This window comes from Eurytemora carolleeae, unplaced genomic scaffold, assembly GCF_000591075.1.
Source record: "Eurytemora carolleeae unplaced genomic scaffold, Eaff_2.0 scaffold29, whole genome shotgun sequence".
Classification (NCBI taxonomy): domain Eukaryota; kingdom Metazoa; phylum Arthropoda; class Copepoda; order Calanoida; family Temoridae; genus Eurytemora; species Eurytemora carolleeae.
Genome location: NW_019396073.1, coordinates 219,061 through 242,100, shown reverse-complemented (window position 1 = coordinate 242,100; position 23,040 = coordinate 219,061). Strand labels below are relative to the sequence as shown.

At 33.0% G+C, this 23,040-nt stretch overlaps 1 protein-coding gene across 3 annotated transcripts in view; it reads right to left on the bottom strand.

Annotated features, from left to right (window-relative positions):
- Window positions 1-2,656: 2,656 nt before the first annotated feature.
- The window catches only part of LOC111713167 (inward rectifier potassium channel irk-1), a 36,408-nt gene continuing 16,024 nt past the window's right edge, over window positions 2,657-23,040 (bottom strand). For all 3 annotated transcript variants that reach the window (XM_023487989.1, XM_023488004.1, XM_023487996.1), the window contains 9 exons: window positions 21,528-21,639; window positions 19,803-19,887; window positions 18,415-18,551; window positions 18,233-18,302; window positions 8,472-8,579; window positions 7,052-7,080; window positions 5,678-5,753; window positions 5,083-5,222; window positions 2,657-4,029 (listed from right to left, as the gene is read on the bottom strand). In XM_023487989.1, coding sequence (XP_023343757.1) covers window positions 3,921-4,029; window positions 5,083-5,222; window positions 5,678-5,753; window positions 7,052-7,080; window positions 8,472-8,579; window positions 18,233-18,302; window positions 18,415-18,551; window positions 19,803-19,887; window positions 21,528-21,639 — 866 coding nt within the window. In that variant the 3' untranslated portion in view covers window positions 2,657-3,920. The remainder of the gene's footprint in view (window positions 4,030-5,082; window positions 5,223-5,677; window positions 5,754-7,051; window positions 7,081-8,471; window positions 8,580-18,232; window positions 18,303-18,414; window positions 18,552-19,802; window positions 19,888-21,527; window positions 21,640-23,040) is intronic.

Genomic DNA, 23,040 nt, shown 5'->3' with positions numbered 1-23,040 from the left:
TATGTATTGATCATGAAAACTCTATGTATTGATCATGGCACAAAACATGAACACATATTCGTTGTCTCTAGTCCCCACTCTCTTATTTCTGATCACTACATGAAACATAAAGTTGAGCTTTATCTTTAAATTAATCATCTAATAAACAAAAAACAAAATATATATATTTATGTTTTAATGTAGAGGTTCAGATTTTTATGAACAAGAAAACTGACGAGTTGGAAATATCTAATATATATGATTGACATTTCTACCTTTACAAATTTTCCTGTAAAGGTAAAATTTCTTAAATCTAAACTCGCGGATCCAAATGTGCATCCTCAATAAGCATCTACGTAAAATAAACTTGAAGTAGTACGTTGGTTATACGGTGTTTGGCCCCTATATGCCTGACTTAGTGGATTTGTTCAGCGTCCTGTTCAGTCTCCTCTTAAAGACGTGTTTTAAAGCTCGTATATTTAAACATTGTGACAGATAAGTTTTTACATTGATTATTTATTCAAATTTAAATAACTTATCAAAGAAAAATCTTATAGAACACTTTATGAGTTCATATCATGATATTCAATAAATAAATCTAATCTTCTTGAAATTCTTATCCCACTATGTCCAATTATATGTTAAAAATTCTTCATTACACAAAACAAGAGTTTAAAAAAAGATTTTCTGTACGGCGGAGGCGTGTTTATTGTAAAGCGAATGCTCTATACTGTATGGTTAAGGGTCGTGCTGCATAGCAGAACTAGGAGGCTCGTACCAAGGATGTAATGCAAGGAAAGTTATTTCAGAGGTGTACACATCTTTTGTACTGCAGTGTACTGTCTCTGGGCGGTAATGTAAACACAAGACGGATGTCAAAGCCTGACATGGGATCCATCTTTCACATTAAAAAATCAATGAAATATTCTGGTCAAAGGAAACTATTATGTGAATTCTCAAAATTTTCATAATTCAAAGCTTTTATTCTCCTCGGAGACTAGACGAACACTGATGCATCTATTCTTGTTTACAAATTCCGCCCAAAGAAAACTGGTTTCAATATGTACGCAGAGTATACACGACCGCAATTAACTTTCCTTGCATTACACCCTTGGCTCGTATTGTCTAGCGAAGGCTCATATACTGCAGTAAGGTTAAGGTTCGTGCTGCATAGCAGAACTATGAGGCTTGTACTAGTGTATATCGGAGGCACTATACTGTATGGTTAAGGTTCGTGCTGCATAGCAGAACTATGAGGCTTGTACTATTGTATATCGGAGGCACTATACTGTATGGTTAAGGTTCGTGCTGCATAGCAGAACTATGAGGCTTGTACTATTGTATATCGGAGGCACTATACTGTATGGTTAAGGTTCGTGCTGCATAGCAGAACTATGAGGCTTGTACTATTGTATATCGGAGGCACTATACTGTATGGTTAAGGTTCGTGCTGCATAGCAGAACTATGAGGCTTGTACTATTGTATATCGGAGGCACTATACTGTATGGTTAAGGTTCGTGCTGCATAGCAGAACTATGAGGCTTGTACTATTGTATATCGGAGGCACTATACTGTATGGTTAAGGTTCGTGCTGCATAGCAGAACTATGAGGCTTGTACTATTGTATATCGGAGGCACTATACTGTATGGTTAAGGTTCGTGCTGCATAGCAGAACTAGGAGGCCCGTACTATTGTATATCGGAGGCTCATGGCGACCAGGTGTTCTCTCCCTTGTCCAAGTGTATGGTTGCTCCTTAATAAAAAAGTACAAGGGAAATTGGATCATTAAAATTAAGTGTTCGTTAAGAATTAGTTGGGTAAAAAAGAATATGAGACACTATACTCTCATTTTTATTTAATAGCTTTTTTAGTCCAATATTTTGTTTAATGGTTCGGGGGAGGGGGCTTACCCGGTTTCTTAGTAATTCTCTTCTTGTGCGCTGCACAGTAAAGATACAAAAAAACTGTCAATGCTATCAAGGTTTGGTGAAATGTCCGCAAAATTGCCACATTTAATGGCACATCTGACAGTAATCTATATTAGGTTAACAAAAATGTTCTTTTAAGTCAAGATTTATATCAGATTATATTCAAATCAATTTACTGCAAGTTGTCAATTTATTCAACCGTTTTACACATTTATAGGATGAAAAATCTCGTGCAGTATTCTTTAAACAGAATCATGGTATCAAGCAATGAATCTGAAAATAGTATTTAAATTGCAGTGAAGAAAATAAGAAAAACAATCATATATTTGTAACTTTAAAAACAAGAGAATCAACATGTTAATAATCAAATAATGAGATTTAGTTCCGCTGACATTTTTAATGGACAATGATGAACTTAATAATGTTATGAAGTAAAGCTAACAATGATACTTTGGGACCCATAGAACTGTGGAATGGAAGACGACTGTTAGACTTAAATTATGCATTTAAACAGTCCAATGAACATGAAACACAGCAAGTGTGTTCATTGTATACAGATACATTTTATTTAATAATTTAAACTTTAAACCTTTAATAGCTGATGGGGGGCCTGAATATATGTAGAGCCTTATAGTAAAGGTTTAAGGTTGCAATGTATGTTCATATCACAATTTTTCAAGGCCAGCTCATTGAAAAAAATTAAAGGTCTAACTTAAATAGTTTGGGTGCTATGAGGTTTAAAAAAATGCCAAAAAAGGGTCGGAAAAATGTAAAAAATAATTTTGTTTTGTCTTTGATGAATATTAAGTTGTGACACATGTTTCTGCATCCATTTTTCACGGACCGCCCTTTTTTACCGCCATGTTGGCATATATGTACCCTACCTTATTCCTTAAAATTAAATTTTGAAGGTGATAGTATCAAAAATGAGAGTGCTAGGGTAAAAAGAAACTAGTCAAACACGCCCCCCACAGCCTGTTTAGGGTTAAGCTAATGGTAAAACTATTTGCTTTATACATCAAATAACGGACCCTAAAAGGGTTGATGAGTGGAGTCTTGTCAAATTTTCTTTGTGCTGACAGTTATGCTCTGTCTGCTGCTGACAGATTAAAGGTTGATTTTTGCTGACAGGATTATGATTGATGTTTTCATGTCATCTCTCCTGTCTGCTGACACGTTTATGATCTCTGTGGTCCTGTCATGTCTCCTCTCTGCTAACAGGTTTATAGCTGATGAGGTCTTGTCAGCTTTCCTGCTGACAGGTTTTTGATCAATGTATTCCTGTCAGCTCATCAATCTGCAAACAGGTGTATGGTTGATGTTATTCTTTTGGTCGAATTGTTCCTGTCAACTCATCTATCTGCAGGCAAAATTACGGTTGATGGGATCCTGTCAGCTCATTTACCTGCTGACAGGTTTACGGTTGATGTGGTCTTGATGTCAGCTCATCTCTCTGCTAACAGGTTTACGGTTGGTGTGGTCCTGTCAGCTCATCTATCTGATGACAGGTTTACGGTTGATGTGGTCTTGATGTCAGCTTATCTCTCTGCTAACAGATTTACGGTTGATGTGGTCCTGTCAGCTCATCTATCTGATGACATGTTTATGGTTGGTGTGGTCCTGTCAGTTCATCTATCTGATGACAGGTTTACGGTTGATGTGGTCCTGTCAGATCATCTATCTGATGACATGTTTATGGTTGGTGTGGTCCTGTCAGTTCATCTATCTGATGACAGGTTTACGGTTGATGTGGTCCTGTCAGCTCATCTATCTGATGACAGGTTTATGGTTGATGTGGTCCTGTTAGCTCATCTACCTGCTGACAGGTTGACGGTTGATGTGGTCTTGATGTCAGCTCATCTCTCTGCTAACAGGTTTACGGTTGGTGTGGTCCTGTCAGCTCATCTATCTGATGACAGGTTTAGGGTTGATGTGGTCCTGTCAGCTCATTTATCTGATGACAGGTTTACGGTTGATGTGGTCCTGTCAGTTCATCTATCTGCTGACAGGTTTATGGTTGGTGTGGTCCTGTCAGCTCATCTATCTGCTGACAAATAAAGCTTTCACTGCTCACTGATGCACTGGTAACTCTTCTCTCTTCCCAATCTTTAGCACTGCACCTGAATTATTAGAATTTTAATTTCAAATTTTCAACCATAAACTTTGTGCCATATTTCCAGTATGCATAATTAGACCTTAACTAAAAATTTCGAATTCTGCACTTTTAAAAATAATTATTTTCATTTGAGGGGTTGAATTTCAACCCAATATAAACGGCTCAAATCCAAAGATGTCTAATTTATTCATTAAAAGTTAAAAGAAAAACACGAGTTTAAAGTTTGAGAGGTAATCATCTCATGATTGACAATGCCGAAGCCCTTATTTATGATATTTAGAAGATATCAAAGAAATCTAATTGGATATACATTATTACTAAATGTCATTTAGTCATGTTTTGGAAAAAGCATTGGACAAAAATATCTCAGAGACGTCCTATCTGCAAATTGCAAAAAAAACATACATGGGGAGTCCTATCTGCTAATTGAAAAATATATTCACGGGACTGGGAGTCATATCTGCAATATATCCACATGGGACTCCTACCTACATTATATCTACCTTGGAGTCCTTTCAACAATATACCTACATGGAAGTCCTATCTAAAGTATATCTACCTGGGGGTCCTATCTGAAATATGTCTACCTGGGAATCCTATCTGAAATATGTCTACATTGGAGTCCTATCTGTAATATATCTACCTGGGAGTCATATCTGAAATATATCTACCTAGGAGTCATCTTTATTATATGTCTACCTTGGAGTCCTATCTGAAATATGTCTACATTGGAGTCCTATCTGAAATATGTCTACATTGGAGTCCTATCTGAAATATGTCTACCGTGGTTTCTGAGCTGAAATATGTCTACCTGGAAGTCCTATCTATAATATATCTACCTGGGAGTCCTATCTGAAATATATCTACCTGGGAGTCCTATCTGAAATATGTCTACCGNTTTCCGCAAATTTGTAACTCCCAGTCCTGGAATGCAGAAATTCATGAAGCAGATTTTCTGTGTTTTTTTTTTATCAATCTTTCATCAGATTGTAAATTGTTAATGGTTTGTCCTATCTATAATATATCTACCTGGGAGTCCTACCTCCAAAATGTCTACCTGGGAGTCCTGTCTGCAATATGTTTGTTGAGATTGTTGAATGAAACCTCGTATTTGGCAGCCTTTATATCGTATATCACACATGTGTGCTCGAACCTATACCCCCACAGAACTTCATTCGGAAGGTACGAGGTTCGAACCTGAAAAAAAAACATCCTTTAAACGAAATCATAATCAAAGAAAAGAACATCCTAATTTCAAAATAAATTTTTCAGATATTATTTTCGTTTCTTTTAGGTTGTGTTAGGACTATTGCCCAAGTTTATGATACTTTTTTAGTACATCCTTTTTATCCAATTTCAGCATGCATGTTAGGAATAAGAATTAAATCGGGTTTGTCGTTAGGAAGAAAGATTTACCCTAGGCTAANTTTAGGGGGCACACCTAAAGAAACGTGTTCATTTTATTTATTCTTTTTTCTTGAAAATCGCGACAATAATTAGAATATTTAGGGTAGTCCCAACTACCTGAAAAACTTCACCCTTCTTTCAGAACTTTTAAGTACACGTACTTACCAATGGAAGATAACACGGCTAAAAAATAAAGAAAAGTAACCTAAGCGAAATTATTTCTCTGCTTCTTTACAGAAATTAACCTGTATCGTATTCCCAGTTTCAGGTGTTGTTCCCTCCATTGTCAGAACAATCTCGAATATACTTGAATTTAAAGTTCTGAACAACAATTCATTTAACAACATTCTCGAGGTATTTATCAATATGTAAACTTTAAGACTTATTGTCGATTTTACTATAAACGTTTTCATTAAAATCCGCAAATAATGTTTGTTGAATGTAGATGGCATGGATTAATAACAATACAGACAGAAAACTAATGTCGTCTTTGCAAGATTTAGGGGTTTTTCGTTCACAATACCCCTAAGGCAAAGGCCCAAAGGAGTTACGCGTATGCCGCATGAGAGAGAGAGCATGCGCGTAACACCTTTGTGCTTCTGTCGCAGGGTTATTGTAAACGAAAAACTCCTAAATCTTGAAAAGACGACATCTAGTGCTCTATCTGAATTTTTATTAATCTATAACAGATGGAATATTTAGGTAAAACTAGGCTAATCGGTCTGACTTGAAATCGACCCACAAAGGTTACAATTTCACATATGACTGTACGGAATTTATATCGTCCGTTTTCTTATATTCACGATTCCCTGCAACTGTAAACGCGTTTCTTTCTTAGACCAATATGGTAAATAATCTAAAAAAAACTATTTTCATGACTCAACTTTGTTATCGTCATATTCTAAAAGTTTTATGTCGTCTTTACAGTCTGAATCTTTGGCGGTAGGCCTGAACATATGATAGTTTTATATTTATATAAAAATTTATATAAAAAAGACTTTTCAAATTAAAACAGATTGTTAAAAAAATTGATTAAAAAGATTTATAATCACTAATAAAATAGATAATTTATGAGTGATGGGTATTCATTAAAGGGACCGTTCACTTATTTGGGAAATTTCAGGGTAAACTAAATAACCTGTTTGATATTCATTGGTATTATGTATTAGACTTTCTTTTCATAAATAACTGTGTCCGGAGAAATATTATAATTATAATTTTTATAGACACTTGCTGGGTAACGATGTATGTATTTGAAGTGCGAAGTAAAAAACTATGTCATGGACAACAACATTATAAAGCTAATTATTATTATTTATTATCGGTGAGAAGGTGAGAAGGGCATTAAATGGGACTGTAAGTCAAATTTCAAGTAACCCTCTACGTAAAAAGGGCACCCTTAAAACCTTTGTGCAGTTCTACTTACACCATCGAACTCAGTGCAAAGCAAACTGGAAAATCGCAGATAAATAAAAGCGGGTTTCGATAAGTTTACACACACACATACATATCTCTGTACTAGACGATCACCTACAAAGGTTTTAAAGGTACTGTTGTAAATCGGGCATTGCTCTCTTTACATTGAGGGACACTAGTATTCACATGGTTAAATGAATTTCCTTGGAGAAACATCCCACAGTGGAGATTCCTAAAAATATAATGATAATAAAAACAATATAAATTAAGAATTACATAGGCGAACTGTTACCGTTATTTAAGTAATCATTCAACGCTCACAAAAATACCCTTTTATAAGGAGAGAGAGTGTACCAGTAAGCAAGGCAGTAAAATGACAATTTGAAGGTCGTTCACAATTTGATCGGTACAACATACATTTTTCAAATCAAATCGAAGATTCAGAACGCATTTCACTTTGGTTACAAGGTGCACCTTTGGAATAGTTTACAGTATTCATTCGCCAACTGACTTTCTTAAAAAAATTAATTAAAAAATTCCCCTTGTCTTGACATTTTCAAAATTTAGTCTGCTGTTTTTGCGTTTATAAAATTATTAAGGATGAACAAAATGTCAGCCATATTTCAATCTTTTATGTGAAACCATGTTTCATGGAAATATATTGTAGTTTCTGGAAATAATCATGAAGAAAAAAAAATAATATTTTTTCTATTTTAAAACTTTGCCATATTCTTGTTTCTTAAGTACAGTGGACCCATACAGTAGTTGAATAGGAAGAATACAGTTGAGAACAAATATCTTGAAAATGTACATATCAAGTAATTATCAGGTCGCACACTCACTGCACAAATCCTGTGTTTAGTGTTCTTTAGACTTAAAATCAAAATATTCCTTTTCCTTTTCCGCAAATTTGTAACTCCCAGTCCTGGAATGCAGAAATTCATGAAGCAGATTTTCTGTGTTTTTTTTTTATCAATCTTTCATCAGATTGTAAATTGTTAATGGTTTAAGGTTTTCTATCTGAGTTGTTCCTTCATTTCCGAAAAAAGGTTAAATTAAATGAGAATATAATTTGCATTAAGTTAGACTGGGATAAACTTTAATTTTAAATTGGGATTATAAAATATTCAAATTTGGAACACAACTGTTCATTGAAAAATAAAATTGAGAAGACTTTTTAAATTAACTGCAGTCCAAAAGAATCTTTTCGAACATTAATTAATTGCATGAAATCTTTCTTAAGTTTTATACCTAATCGTTCCAAAAATAAAACAAACGGGGAAACTCCGAAAGAAAAAAAAACGCGAAACCGTATCTAAATTAATAATCGAAAAAGGAAAAAGATTTTAAAAAATTTAATAGAAAAACTGGAGAGGGTTTACTCACAGATCATGCAGCTAGGAGGTATTGGAGCCGTAATAAATTGTTATGGAAGGAAAGGGTCTTTATTTATGCAAATATCTTTTTAAAGAAAAATCTGAAACCCTGATTAATTCTTGACGAACACTCCCTTTAATAGTAGTGCAACACAACCGGATGTTGGAAAACCATCTACAAAAATATTAGATCTTTAACCTGGACTGAACCTCTTTTATTATCTGCGTGATCTATCTATCAGTTGACCTGATCAATCTTATGAGATAGAATAGTTGGCCAAAACATCTGGAAATAATCTTGGCTCCCGTCTAGTTCTGCTCCAAACTCCATCCTCTGTAGATGATAGGGAATTATCTAAAAAGAAAATAAACTTTTTTAAAAAAGGCGAAGGTTGCTTGCTTTTTACTTTTTCTCTCCAAGTAATTAAAATAAAAATGTGCATGGAATGTTAACTTGATTGCTTGATCTTGATATACAATGTGGACACTTTTTAATTTATCCCTGCAAGGTATGATCACGGGATACAGAAGAGGAATTAGATTACTCCGTAAGTCTGCATAAAATGGAGATAAATGCTTGATTCTGAGATTCACGAAATAAAAGTTCTGGTTTATTGAACATTTTCAGATCAGTTATAAGCAGGTTATCAGTTAACACAACTTACGAAATCATAACGGGAATTTCTGTAATTAAATTGAAGGATGTAAATATAAATTACATCCTTTTAAAAGTTGTTAGCTCTGTTTAATCTGTTGTCTGTAGTTTATATATGTATACATATATAAGCCGTGCATTCCATTAAGGTTTTAGAGAATTCTTAAACTTTTAAATCTTTATGCATTAACTTTATATTTATCTTGGGTTAAAGGGATTGTCTTCATAGATTCTACAGTGAGATCTAGAAAACTGTGGAAAAATAAGACGACATTTTAACAAAACTTAAGTGTATTTGATGTTGTTACAGAGCAAAACGTGTTACTAGTAACTGATTAAATCACTTATTAAAAACAGCACAATTGCTGTTTCTCCTCTACATTGGACTACTTCAGGCCATAGATAGCTTAAGTCTAAAAGTCGTCTTCTTTTCCAGAAGTTTCTGGGTTTTACCGTTTTTTTATTCATTGTTTATCTTATTTCCGTTTCGTGTAAACATCATTTAAAAATGTTCACGGCACAGTTTTAACTTGAAGGAATGCATTTTAGAAATTGACACAATTTATAAATTTTAACGTTTTTACTTTTGATGGATTTCTTAAAAAAGATCGAAAGGAGACAAAATGAATAATCATCAAAGCAAATTTTTTATTTCAGTTTGCAAAAGGTTGATTAATTTACTTTCTAAAAATTAAGATAGATATGGAACAAATTTGGATGTTAGAGTCAGACATGAGAGTTTTCATTCATAATTCAAACGAAATATTACATAAGACGATTTTTTGCATGGTATCTTTAATATTTACGAGTTTTTATTTGATCTCATGATTAAACCCTTTTTTAAAGAAAGAATTTGAACATACCTTTCACCTAATTTAAATTTTCCACTATTAACTAGGCTTTCGGTGCAGTATAATGCAATAAATTGCAGTACACTGACCGAAGAATAAATTGCAGTACACTGACCGAAGAATAAATTGCAGTACACTGACCGAAGAATAAATTGCAGTACACTGCACCGAAGAAATAGTTGGCTTTAGCGGTTTTATCTGGAAACAAGGCGCCTTTGATGCTACCAACTCTTTGAAGAAAATGATATGATCACAAGATTTAGCTACAGTATCTCATTTCTGCTCACTCCAGGGCCCACTATCTATTAAAGTTCTTCTCTAATTTGGACCCTGTACTTCAGTTCAAACTTTTTAAAAGACAAATTATTTTTATAGAATGAACAATAGCCAGAATAAAAATTTGTTACAGTAAAACCTAAAATTTGGTATGCAGAGGTTTTAGAAATTTCCTAAAAATATCTAGGGTCCACTGAGATATAACAGCTGCGTAGCCCACCGACCGACAAAGTTACATGTACGTTAGCCCAGAAAAGATCGGTAGATAGAAGCATACATATAAGCGGGCCGTGTATTTAATATTCTCGTGATTAATTCCTTTTTAAGATTTTGTGACTAGCTTTCACCTGATTTAAACTTCCAACTAACGGGCTAGCAATTTTTCAAAAAAAGTTAGTGAATGATAGTGGTTGATTTTCCGCCAATAAACTGGTTATTGTGTTTGGTTAAATAATGCGTTGTCATCAAATGCAGACAGGAAACCATTTACAGCAACCTGACTCATCAAGGTAGCGCATCTTCACATTTATCAAAATGGAAACATCATTTTAATCTTTTATTCATCAACCTTTCCATCATTTATTTATTCTATCTTATTATACTTCCTCACCATCTCCATACATTTTTCCTCATTTATCATCATTATTATGTTTAGAATGTACACTGTACAGTGTACACCCATGTATTAACAATTCTTGTTTGTTTTAATTAAAACAACCTACTCTGGTTAGGCGGGTCCAAACTACTTAGTAAATTGAGAATTGTATTAGTATATTATATTATGCTTTGTAGTTAAATAAACATGAATAAATAAAAATAAATAAATATTTTTCTAATGGGTGTGCGCGTGGAACATACATAAAACTGAAGAAAATTGAGCAATAAAATGAACTGGGATTTTCCGGCGGTTCGTGCAATTTCTTCTATCAACAATTTTAACAATATTTGAAGTCGCCAAATTTTACATTATTTTTTTCTGTTTTTAGTGATAAATAAAAAAATCGACATTTTGTTTAATCAAATCTTCTAAATTTTGATCTTTTTTGCATACATCAGATTGATCATTTTCTATTTTGTTTTTAATGAAATATCATTTATCTACAGTATTCTAAGTAGTAAACACTCAAATTTATTTTTTTTCCCCTTAAATCTGGGAAACTGTTCAATTATTCGATATTTAACAAACGAATAATTAGTGCCTGTTTTATTATAAACCTTGAGTTAAGACCTTATAGATAGATAGAACGAGTTCAAATTAATTATAATATCCCTGATCGGGTTAAATGAGCATGTAGCACGCAGAAGAAAGTTCTACAAAAAAATATTATTGGTGTGGTAACAGTTCGCCCAATCACGTTTCACCTAGTAACGATTCACTACCTCGGGAACCCAGCTTTGTTTGTATGTATGAGCTAGTCAGTCGACCCTCTCAGATTAGAATTTTTAAACTATAATCTAAGAAAATTCCCAGTTTTTTCATGATTTCCCCAATCAAAATTTGAGGCAAATAGGTCCAGAAATTTATGAATTATGATCGGAAATTGGGCAATAAATTAATGTACACTGTATGTAAGAGGAATACAAAAATTGGGCGAAACTCTGAAGTAATTTGGGCAAAACATGAGTTGGGTGAATCGTAATTTGGGTGAAACGTGAATTGGGTGAAACGTTATTTCACCTGAAATTGGGTGAAACTTTTTGGATGAAATGTGATTGGGTGAAACGTGATTGGGCGAACTGTTACCACACCAGCATGAGCCTATTCGGTTTACTGCTTAAAGGGACGGAAAGTGGGTACAGGCTAAAACCTAAGCGTTTTAGGCGTTGTTCGAGACCCTTCAAATTTCTATCTGATGTTCCTGTTTTAAGAAATTGATATAAAACTTTAAACTGTTTCATATTTATACGAAAATTTTGTATAAAAATCTTTTCAGCAAAAATCCAGTTATGTAAAAAGTTTTTTTTGCTATAACTTTTTAATAAACAAATATTAAGACTCACTGCCAAAACACTTTCTTTATATGTTCACACAAATATATATATTCTTTTTTCGTTTTCTCCAATTCTTTCGGGTAAAGAAGTGTTGCTATACAGACATCTTTATTCAATTCGGACTGGGGGGGGGGGGCATTTGACCACCCTCTTATTACAAAAAATATCTTAATTAAAAATCATAACTTCCAGAGTCTTTTTATTGGTTAAACTTTTGCCAGAATACTTCTTTTTTCTGACGATTGATGATGAGGGGACGGTAGTGACGACTAGGGAATTACAAAGATGATAAATATATAATAGGGACGATTTGGGGATAGTAGCGAGGACAGGGACGGTCCGCCGGTTTCTTTATTCATTAGAGCTTTAAAATCTGATGGACCAAGGCTTAGTTACATGTCATTTAATTACACATTTGACATAATTACACCTGCTATAATTACACTTGCTATAATAATTTTTCCTATGTGGTTACATTTCATATAAAATTACACTTCCTATCACTACACATTATGTTGGGTTAGGTTAGGTTAAGACAATTTCTGGGGCGAGTGCTGCGGCTAGGATGGGCTAGGAGGCCGAGCACTGCGGCCTGTTAAATGTTACATAATGTTCTGTCTCTCACCTTAGTTTGGTTAAAGTCTGGGAAGAGAGACGGGGCTAGAACAGGCTAGAGAGCCAAGCGCTGCAGTTACATAAATGTGAAATCAATTTAGAATTTGGAAATGTAAAGGAAGTGTAAATATAGAAAGTGAAATTATAGGAAATGTAACCTTTTAGGAAATGTAGTTATAAATTGTAACTTATATGAAATGTAATTATAGCAAGTGTAATTATATGATATGTTACCATATGAAATGTAACTGAGCTCACAGTATGGTAAAGGTTTTAGGGTAGTCCATCAAATTTGTTCTAAAAAAAACTCCAGAGGTTTTAAAAAGGGTTAAGGTCGAGGTTTATGGGTGTTCAGTCAGTCAAGTGAAAGTTCAACAAATTAAATTCGAGACTGGTTGAAGAATGATTTTTAGAAAGAATAAGCTTATTTTTTTCAAGTCATAATCCCTTGGCATTATATGTTCTCTTGCCGACCAATTTTCCAATCTTTGACATCTTTGCATGCAGTTGTATGATCTAGGTCAAATATTTTGTTCGAAAACTGAAGGGTATCTTGTCCTTGATAAAAAATTTAGAATGGTTGAAAATTTTAATTTTTAATAATCAATGGGCTTGGCAATCTACATTCTACAAACACTTTTGGTTCAGCGAAATTAAGAAAAATAGAACAATAAGATTTTGAAATGTGCTGTTTACTCTTTACACTTAATTTGAACAAAACAATTTTGGTTTCGATATTTTCAACAATTGTACATGCTAGTATTACTTTGTTTAAGGTATTATTTTTACAAAGAGGCAGAGGATTACATACATTATCTATTTTAACATTTTCAATATTTGCAAAACCTCTCCTCGGCATAATTTATTTTACCCTCAGCCACAATTGCTTTATATTTGGTTCCAAGGTATTGAGAGTAGGAAAAAGCTTCATGCAGAGGTCTTCTATCACATTCAGGTCATCTTGACATCTTGAGGAGACTGAATCACCATATCACAAAATCTAGAAGGGCTAAAAAGGACCTGGACCTTGTAAAACTTCCACCAGATACACTGTGATTTAAAGGTCTAAGGCTCTCAAGAAAAAATCGATGAGAATTTTGCCAATTACGTCTTTAAAACCAAGTGTTGCGACACTTAAAATCGACCCTGTCTTAAAAATTTACAAGCAGACTGAATCTGTGCGCATTCCTTTGTTCGAATCCATTTGCCATGCAGGTCACCTTGTTTAACCTTGTGGACCCAGTTCAAACTCCTCTATGGATATGGAAAGGAAGCTGTTTGTTTTAAAGTTACAATCCACTCAAGATTGCTTGAACTGCCACCATCTGATGACCAGTGACTTGTCAAAGCCTTCCAATCAAGCAGAGAGGATCTGAATACATAAAAGCTGGTTCTAATTAGAGATTGGAGCGTTCTTTTTTTCAGTTTCGTTAGTTCATCGTTCATGAAGACCCATTTCATTAGTTTCTTTTTCAATTGATTTCGTTTAAATTATCGTTTAATTTCTATCTATTACGTTCACTTTCTCAGTAAATTCGTTTGTTCATAAAAAAGTTCGTTTAGCTAAAAAATATGATAATTTTTACAAAAAAATGTGAAAAAAACCATTCTTTTAGTAAAATTACTACCATTTTTTAATAACGGTTGTTTAAAAAAAAATCGGTTGTTCACTAAAAAATATAGTTTTTTTTCAAAATTTTTTGGAATCAAGATCGTTTGACAATTCCAAATCGTTCGTTTTTGTTTTTCCTTCAATCGTTTTATAAAAACGATAGTTTTTTCATTTCTCTTAACGATCCAAGTTGTTCTTCCATCATAAGTATTTTTTTGTGTAACGACACACAATCTTTCAAAAAAAAAATTTTTTTTCAAAATTTTAGTTCGTTCCAAAAACTATGCCAATTTCTAGAAAGCCAGCTGATTTGATGGGCCAGTCCATATTCCTTGACTAACTGAAGACTGTCCTTATCCTAGTTTTAATCTCCTCCTCAGCTACCTCCTCCATGGGAAACTGGATAAAATTATTCAGTATAATATGTCTCACAGGTTTGTTGGTAGAGCTGGCCTGTAATTGTATGTCCCCCTCCTCTTTTCTCTCCATCTATTCTCAACACTAGGAGTTAATTATTGTTAAAAGTAGATTGTAAACTGTCTTTTGTAATTTTATGACAGGAAAACTCTCTATTTAGATTTGTTTGGATCAAAAATCAATCATTCATATTTTAAAATTGTGATTTGTGTGGGCTGATCATTTTCTTAAATTTACTAAAAACCATATTCCCACCAAATAAAATCTGTTCTTTAGATTTAAAATTCAAAACTTTGATGAAAATATTATTTTCCCTTCTTTCTTTTATCTTAAATATTATCTTTGAGGTTGAATAATGATGAAAGAAATGTAATTTTTGTGAAGAAAATTGAGAATATCATCCCTAGAATATTTAAAGTTCAAGGAAAAATGGAACAAAGATAGAATTATAGGGATTAAAGGGACACTTTACGCAATTACAAAGTCTCATTCTTTACAAGAATGTCGAGAGCTGAGTTCTTATTTCTATAATGCTATTTTGATGGCATTTTAAGTTAATGAGTTATTATTCGAAAGTTTTTACTGAAGTGTCAGGGAGATCTTATTTCAACCCTGAAAGTTGCATGCCAATTGGCGTGTTTCATATCAGACGAGTATTTTGATAACATGTCAGGGAGATCTTATTTCTTTCATTTTGAAATAGCATATCTAGTAGCTTTTTTATATTCAAAATAGCATGCAAGATATTTTATTAGCCTATTAAAGAGTTCATTGAATTAATGTCACATAACTTACAATCTTACAAATTCCTGTTTCATCCATTCTTAATTTTTGCATTCTTCTTCATGTAATCTTAAATTAAATTAGAGATAATATGACCAAGACAAGTATGTTTGAAATCGTTCTGTACAGCTAAATTTAGCAAATCTCAATCTTATGAGGTTGATTAGAGTCCGATCTGATCCATGTTTCTTTTCTGCTTAGATACTACAGACGCCCATCTTTTAGTTAGTTTTGGTGAGTACTATATTTATCATATTGGATTAATGAAAACGATGATCAAAGAACTCTCGCCTCTCTGGACTCAGGTCTCTCTAGACTCTCGCCTCTGGACTCTGAACTCGGGCATCTAGACACTTGAACTTTGAACTCTGGTCTGTCTGCGATGCATTTAAAATTGTTCAATGATGGTTGTCTCCACACTCTCGTTATCCTCCTGCCCCCTCCTTCTAGGATCAAGGGAGTTGGTCCCTTCACTCTTAGGCTTAATATACAACTGAACTCCCTTCCCCATCCTTCCCATCCTTCTTTTCCTAACTTTATAGACCATACAGATACCAGTTTCTGACCCTGTCCAGCTGGGTATATGGGTCAGCTCTGAGAGAAAACAAGATAACGATTTTCTCTAAACCCCCATGCTAAAATTTCAACGTAGAATTCTCCAAGGATACACCCCTGATGGATGAGGAGGGGAGGGGGGGTGGTTACAGATGGACCCTGAATAAGCACAGGTTTAATGCCCCCACACCAACAGTTCAACGTGAAACATTCCAAGGTTTTTTTTTGATGGAAGGCAATTGGGAAATTTTTTTTTAGTTGCTAAGTCTGTGATATTTTTTATCAAAAATATCCTATAGGGGGGACAAAAATGTGATGTTAAAATTTTCTATCTAATATAGAAATTAATCTCTTCTACGTTGTCAGCAACTCTTTTAGCTCTTTCTGGTGTAAAGTTTTATATCTCACGATTGTGGAATTTTCATATTCTGGAAAATCCAATACATTTCAAATGTTTATATTTTTGAACGAAAAAAATCACAATAAATAGATAATAAAACAAAGTTTTCATGAATAAAAAAGTTACCAAGGCTAAATCTGACTTTATTTAATTAAATTAGTGTTATTTTTTAATTCAGTGCATTCAACTGTTTTCTTATATTTGTGAAGAATTTTATTTATTTTACCACATAGTTCGGTTTAGTAATTACATGATTACATTCAAAACAGTGCTTCAGTAATAGATAATCTATTATTATCTAATCTATTTGGTGCTTCGACAACCTCCTATTATCATCATTGGAAGGGATCTTGTACTCTTGCAGCATAATTGGAAATGAAAGATATTGTGGGTGGATATATGAGGATAATTTGATATTATCATGTCCTAATCTAATCTGATCTATGAAAAGAATGTGTTCTAAGGTATATATCCGACAAAAGCTAAAGTTATCAAAATATGTAAACATTTTCAGTCTTTTTACGAAGACCTGTTTGTAATCAAAGAAATAATAATTCTACATTATAAAAAATTGTCTGGATAAAAATCATAAATACATTAAACCAATCCTATTTAAATGCTCACCAGATAACAATAGGTCGTATTTAGTTTTATCTCAAATACGAGTAACTTTTGTTCGTTTTTTCTAATGGCATTTTCTTTCATCATTTCTGCGCCGGCGCTCGATACAGTTAAAGGGAGTGACCGGCAATGCATGCTAGTTGATCTTAGAATGTAGTATTGTGGAGAAATTTTTTAGGATTTATTTGAATGCATATAAAATGTTTTAATGATGTATAATTACTGAGATTGAGCGCAAAGTCGACGTTCAAAATCATCTATTATTAGATGTTATGGATCATAATTCTCAATTAAAATGTTCTCAATATATCAATTTATTCTTTCTCATCATTCTATTGATTTTCTTATATTTTATTAATTTCTTCCAATTCTTCAAATGTCGTCTTTTCAATAAAAATTCCAGGAAATCTACAGAAATGTTTGTGAACAATGAGCCTCTACAGAAACCAATAACTGATTAAGATTACTTATTTTCGATTATAATCGTGAATTTTTATTTTCTTAATCTGTTCCTAAACAACCTATTAATTTACTGAAGAATTTTCAATACATTTTTCGTCGTCGTTATTGAATAACCTTTTTAAAACCGATTCTCAAAATCATCCCTCAAGAATGGACAATCTATGAAGATTTTAAAGATTGAATTTGCGCTCTTGCAGAACAAATATGCAAAGTAAAAACGTCTCATAGGGATAAATGATTCCTAACAAGTTTCTCCATGCAATACTACATTCTCAGAGAAACTATCATACATTGCCGGTCACTCCCTTTAAAGGGACTGTAGGCGTAATTTCAAATGAATCTGCATTAGTAGAATGGCTTGTCCGATTCCAAACAGTACGATTTAAACCTTTGACTGATCCTCATTAATCTACAAAACCACTTTTACTTGTTAAACACTATGTTTGCAAGCTGTTTTATATTTAAAAATATTAATATTCACTTTCTGAACATTGCAGAAAATAAATATTTTACTTTTGAAAACCGGTTTTAAAATGTAAAATTTAAGGGACACAAGAAACGGATCAGCTGGATTGAGATCCATATACTTGAATTACATTGACAGGCAAAGGTTCAAATAGTACTGTTTGTAAGGAATGCTCTTACCCTCTTTTCGTCGAGGATCACTTGTAATCACTAACAGTCCCATTGAACCATTGACCTCCACTGTCTTATCTTGGAGACTGGCATAGTTAAAAGGCTATAAACAGTAACAACTTTAATAGCTTACCTCTCCTTCCTGTGTTAGCTCTCGTTTTACCATGTGTCCAGACACGTGGGCTTCTAACAAATGATTGGGTCTAAAAAAAAGCAATAAAAGAAAAATGTATAAAATTTTTGATCGCTCCCCTTCTCCCTTCTTACCCCCCTCCCTCTCATTACCCCGTATCAATACTATTAGAGTAATATAACCTGAGATCTGCCACCCTGCAGAGGAGGTAAAAGGAACCATTTCTAAGAGTTATTAAGGCGTTCTTGCTGAACAATATCGTCTCTGCACGCATTGTCGGCTTCGTAAACTTAGCAAACACTATCCCAGCCATACAGGCCTAGACGAGGAGATTAGATTATATGGATACTTATATATATTATGGATACGCTATCCCAGCCATACAGGCCTAGACGAAGAGATTAGATTATATGTATACTTATATATATTATGGATATACTATCCCAGCCATACAGGCCTAGACGAAGAGATTAGATTATATAGATACTTATATATATATTATGGATACGCTATCCCATACAGGTCTAGACGGGGAGATTAGATCAGATTATATAGATATTATATGGATACTAAACACTGTCCCAGCCATACGGGCCTATTATTTGAAAACGGAAAAATAGTTGAACCAAAACGCCCAGATTTAGTACATGACAGTGGGAAGCGATTAAATCAATACAATGAATACGACTTTTTTATTTAAGTTTTGATTGTTAACAAGCTCTTATCGATTTACAGGTTTACAAGAAATCAAAAAGAAGCTTTTTTAATTGACAGCTTCTCTTGGCTTCTATAGATTATGCGTATGCATGCTCAATCAAAATCAAAATCGAAATCGAATGTCGTCTTTATTGTATCAATAAAATTGCTTACCACCGTATTTAGTATTTGCACCACCATAATGTTTAATTATTTTTAAAAGAAATTTCCTTTGTTAGCGATGGATTAGAAGTTGGTTACCCAGGGTTAAGTGAGAGAAAATACCATCAATTGTTTCTTAGCATTACAGGGGGGGGGGAGAATGATCGGAAAATGTATTAAAATATACGGAACCCGTTTTTATCATTTTCCATGAAAATAAAGAAATGTGAACAAAACTGTGTTTGAGGATTCAAGTCCAATTTTATATTTGGATGTCCAAGTTAAATAAGAGTTAAATAAATGTGTGCCAATTTATTTCTGAATATGATCCTCATGAACAAAAGTAATATTTGCACATTCCAAAATTGAGATCAAAGAAAACTGAATCATTTCATGCTAAAAATGGCTCGTCAGAACTATTTATGTCCGAATTATATCCCAATAAAAACATCTGAATAATAAGCATCGATACAGTTTAGAAAATGCAAAAATGAAACCAATAACCTAATAAATGAGTCCAATCCACCAAAAAAAGGCCTTAAAAATCGAAATGAGATATCCAAAGCTAACCAAAATAGTTATTGCAAATTTACCAAAAGAAGGATTCCAAAAATAATTTAAATAAAAACTGCAAAACTACTTAATAAATTTTCCCGAAATAATCTGAGCAATGACTCTAAAAATATCTGAATATTAATGTCTTCAAAAATACCTGAATAATTACTCCAAAAATGCTCTGAATGGAGATGATAACTATTGCAAGAGTGCATTCTTCTGTTGGAGCTCTTACACCATATCTACAATATTCTAGATGATACTTTGAACATACATACATTATTGTTTTTATTGTTAAAATGTATAGAAGTCATGACACCAAAACTCTTTTAAAATTGAAATAATAAATCAATATATTTTTTGAACATTTTTTCCTAACTAATGGATTGACAACAAGTGTCCACCATATTTGACAAATGATATTCAAATCTTCACTGTACCCTTTTAAAAACGTAAATAAAATTTACTTTCCAGAAAGTCCAGACTTTCTATCATTCCCAAAGAAAGTTTAAAAAAAAACATTTAAGTATACTAATTTGGAGTTTTCAAAATATCAATTTCATAACTTGATTTTTTTGGAAACCACAGACGTGAAGGAAACAATATGAAATATACTCAAATTTATTGCCCCCTCCCCCCCCTCTCTGCAATCAAGTTTCAAAAATGTTGTTTAAACTGATTGAACTAGAAACGATAAAATTTTGAATTTCAATCGATTAAAAAAATAGCTTAATAGTTGTTATTTTTCCCATTTATACAACTCACTTTTCCAGTTGATGTTATTATCATGTATGGTTTTATATATATCTACATTACAAACTGGTATTATACTTGGTGGCATTTTATCTATAATATCCTGTCTTTGGTTACTTTATCGATTTTTCATAGGTAAACAATACCTAACAAAGCATTTATAATATTACATTTTCTACTTTTTGTTTGAAAATGTTCTTTTTTATATATAATAATATAATGCAATCATGTGAAACTTATTTTTCATGTTCCCACTCAATATGTTTCTGATACGTTTTATAAGATTTAAAACTATTCAATGATGACATGTACAGAGTTACCCACAAAGAATGAGACTTCAGAAACGACCGTACGGAATTTATTCTGTCTGTTTTCTCATGGAAATTTGTTTTGTTTTCTTTTTCTAAATCATAAATTATGCCATTAAAAGACAAATGTTTTCCAGATCCAATTAACCTTGAGATCATTAGATTTGAAAAGTTTCAGGTCGTCTTTTATGCTGTCTCATTCTGTATGGGTAACCCTGTATATTTAAATGTGCACTATAATACAATGGTATTCAGATAGATATATTCTAGAAAATCTCCTGGGACATCAGGAGTTGCCACTTTCCCAAGAAATACATAAGGTTAAAAAACCCCTTCTCCGTAAATTAGATTAACCCGGGGGAAAATAAAAGAAAGTTAAGTTAATTTCTTGAGGACAATTTTTAGATATGCAGGACAACATTTCTAAATATGTAGGACTACATTTCTAAATATATGTAGGACATCATTTCTAAATATGTAGGACAACATTTCTAAATATGTAGGACAGAATTTCTAAATATGCAGGACAATATTTCTGAATATGTAGGACAACATTTCTAAATATGTAGGACAACATTTCTAAATATGTAGGACAATATTTCTGAATATGTAGGACAGAGATCCAGACTGCCATGAAAAGTTTAAGACTGGATTAACTGTAATGTGTTGCAACGCCTTGTCCTCACTATAACTCATTATTTAAGCCCTAAAATTCTTATCTTTTGTCCAACATGGTGTAGATACCATATTTAAAATATTATTTTCTGTAACAGAAATATTTTCAAAATGTTAAATTTTAAAATACGGAAAGTTTATATTACCCAATAGTATGTTGTGTCTCAAGGCTAAAGAGAAAGCATGATGTAAAATCCTTCATATTCTCAACACAAACTTTATGACTGGCTGGTCGATCCAGTTCACCTGCTAGATCACCTTAACATTAATAACAGATACAAAGGTCCCCGTAATATGGGGATTAATTTAATGCATAAATATTCCGTTTTGCTCTCGTCATTTATGGCAAAGGAAATGAGTCTTTGTCACAAACTCTGATTTTTAAATCCCTATATTTTAACAACCCAATGTTGTAGACCTTAGATATTTCAAACTATGACTTCTGTTATATCAAACAATCAAAGTTTGAAATATCAAAGGTCTACATAATTTGGTTGTAGATATATTGGTATTAGAAAATTGGGATTTGTTGCAAAGACTCAATTCCTTTTAGTTAAAATGGACTGTAATTGTAATTTCAAGTAACCATCCATGTAAAGATGGCAAGTTAATATTCACAACGGTACCTTTTAAACCTTTAAACCTCTGACTGCAATCTTCGAGGCCAGAGAACTCTATGTGTTCATCTCTGAAATCGTGTTTGAATTGTCGTGAACCCGATGTGAACGCTAGTGTATGTGAATTCAACTCAGTTAACATTACATGCTTACCTCGAAAATTCCGAATATTCTATGACCAAAGCGGTTTTTAAAACTATAAAATGAAATATCTATTTTCTCTGATTTTAAGAAAGTAAATATTGATATTTTTAAAATATAAAACAGCTTGCAAACCAAGTGATCAACAATAACAAATGTTTACGTAGATTAGCAAAAATAGTCCGATCTCCTTGATCAGTCAAAGGTTCAAAGGGTACTGATGGTTATCAGACACGCCACTTTGCACATGGAGGCCGGAGGGTACTTGAAATTACGCCACAGGCCCTTTAAAATTTAATTTTCATGAAGAGTTTAGGCATTCCAACGCTCAGAAACCTACACAACTTAGAAAATATAAATTCTTGAAATATCCCTGTACACTGCACTATTCCTTCAATACTGTCCGAAATGTTAAGAGTTAGTTTAACGACATAAGATCTATTCTCCTCGAGGGCCAGAGTTTTTAATTAAATATATCAAGGACATTAATTATTAATCAGAACTTTTTCATGGTTTTCCATATAATGTTTACGTTTAGAGGGTTCGTGTAGCGTTTTTTGTTGTCTTAACTTAAAAACACTTAAATAATACAACATGAACAGCAATCGATATAATTAAAAAAAATGTTTTGAAATGCCAGTGGTAATTAAGTATAGCTTATGATTATGGTTTCATGTTTCATACTTGCAAAATTAAGTTCACGAAAGAATGCCGCAATATATCCTAAGAAGACAACATGTCTCTCTTAATATATCAAAATAGTCATGTTTAGAGGGGCGTGGGGTTGGTTGAGGATTAGGGTTTCCAGCGAACGAAACGTTTCGCGAAAAAATGCGCAAATTTTCGTTCGCATTTCGCAAACTTTTTCGCAAAATTTAGCATTTAGAAAATGAAGAAAGTG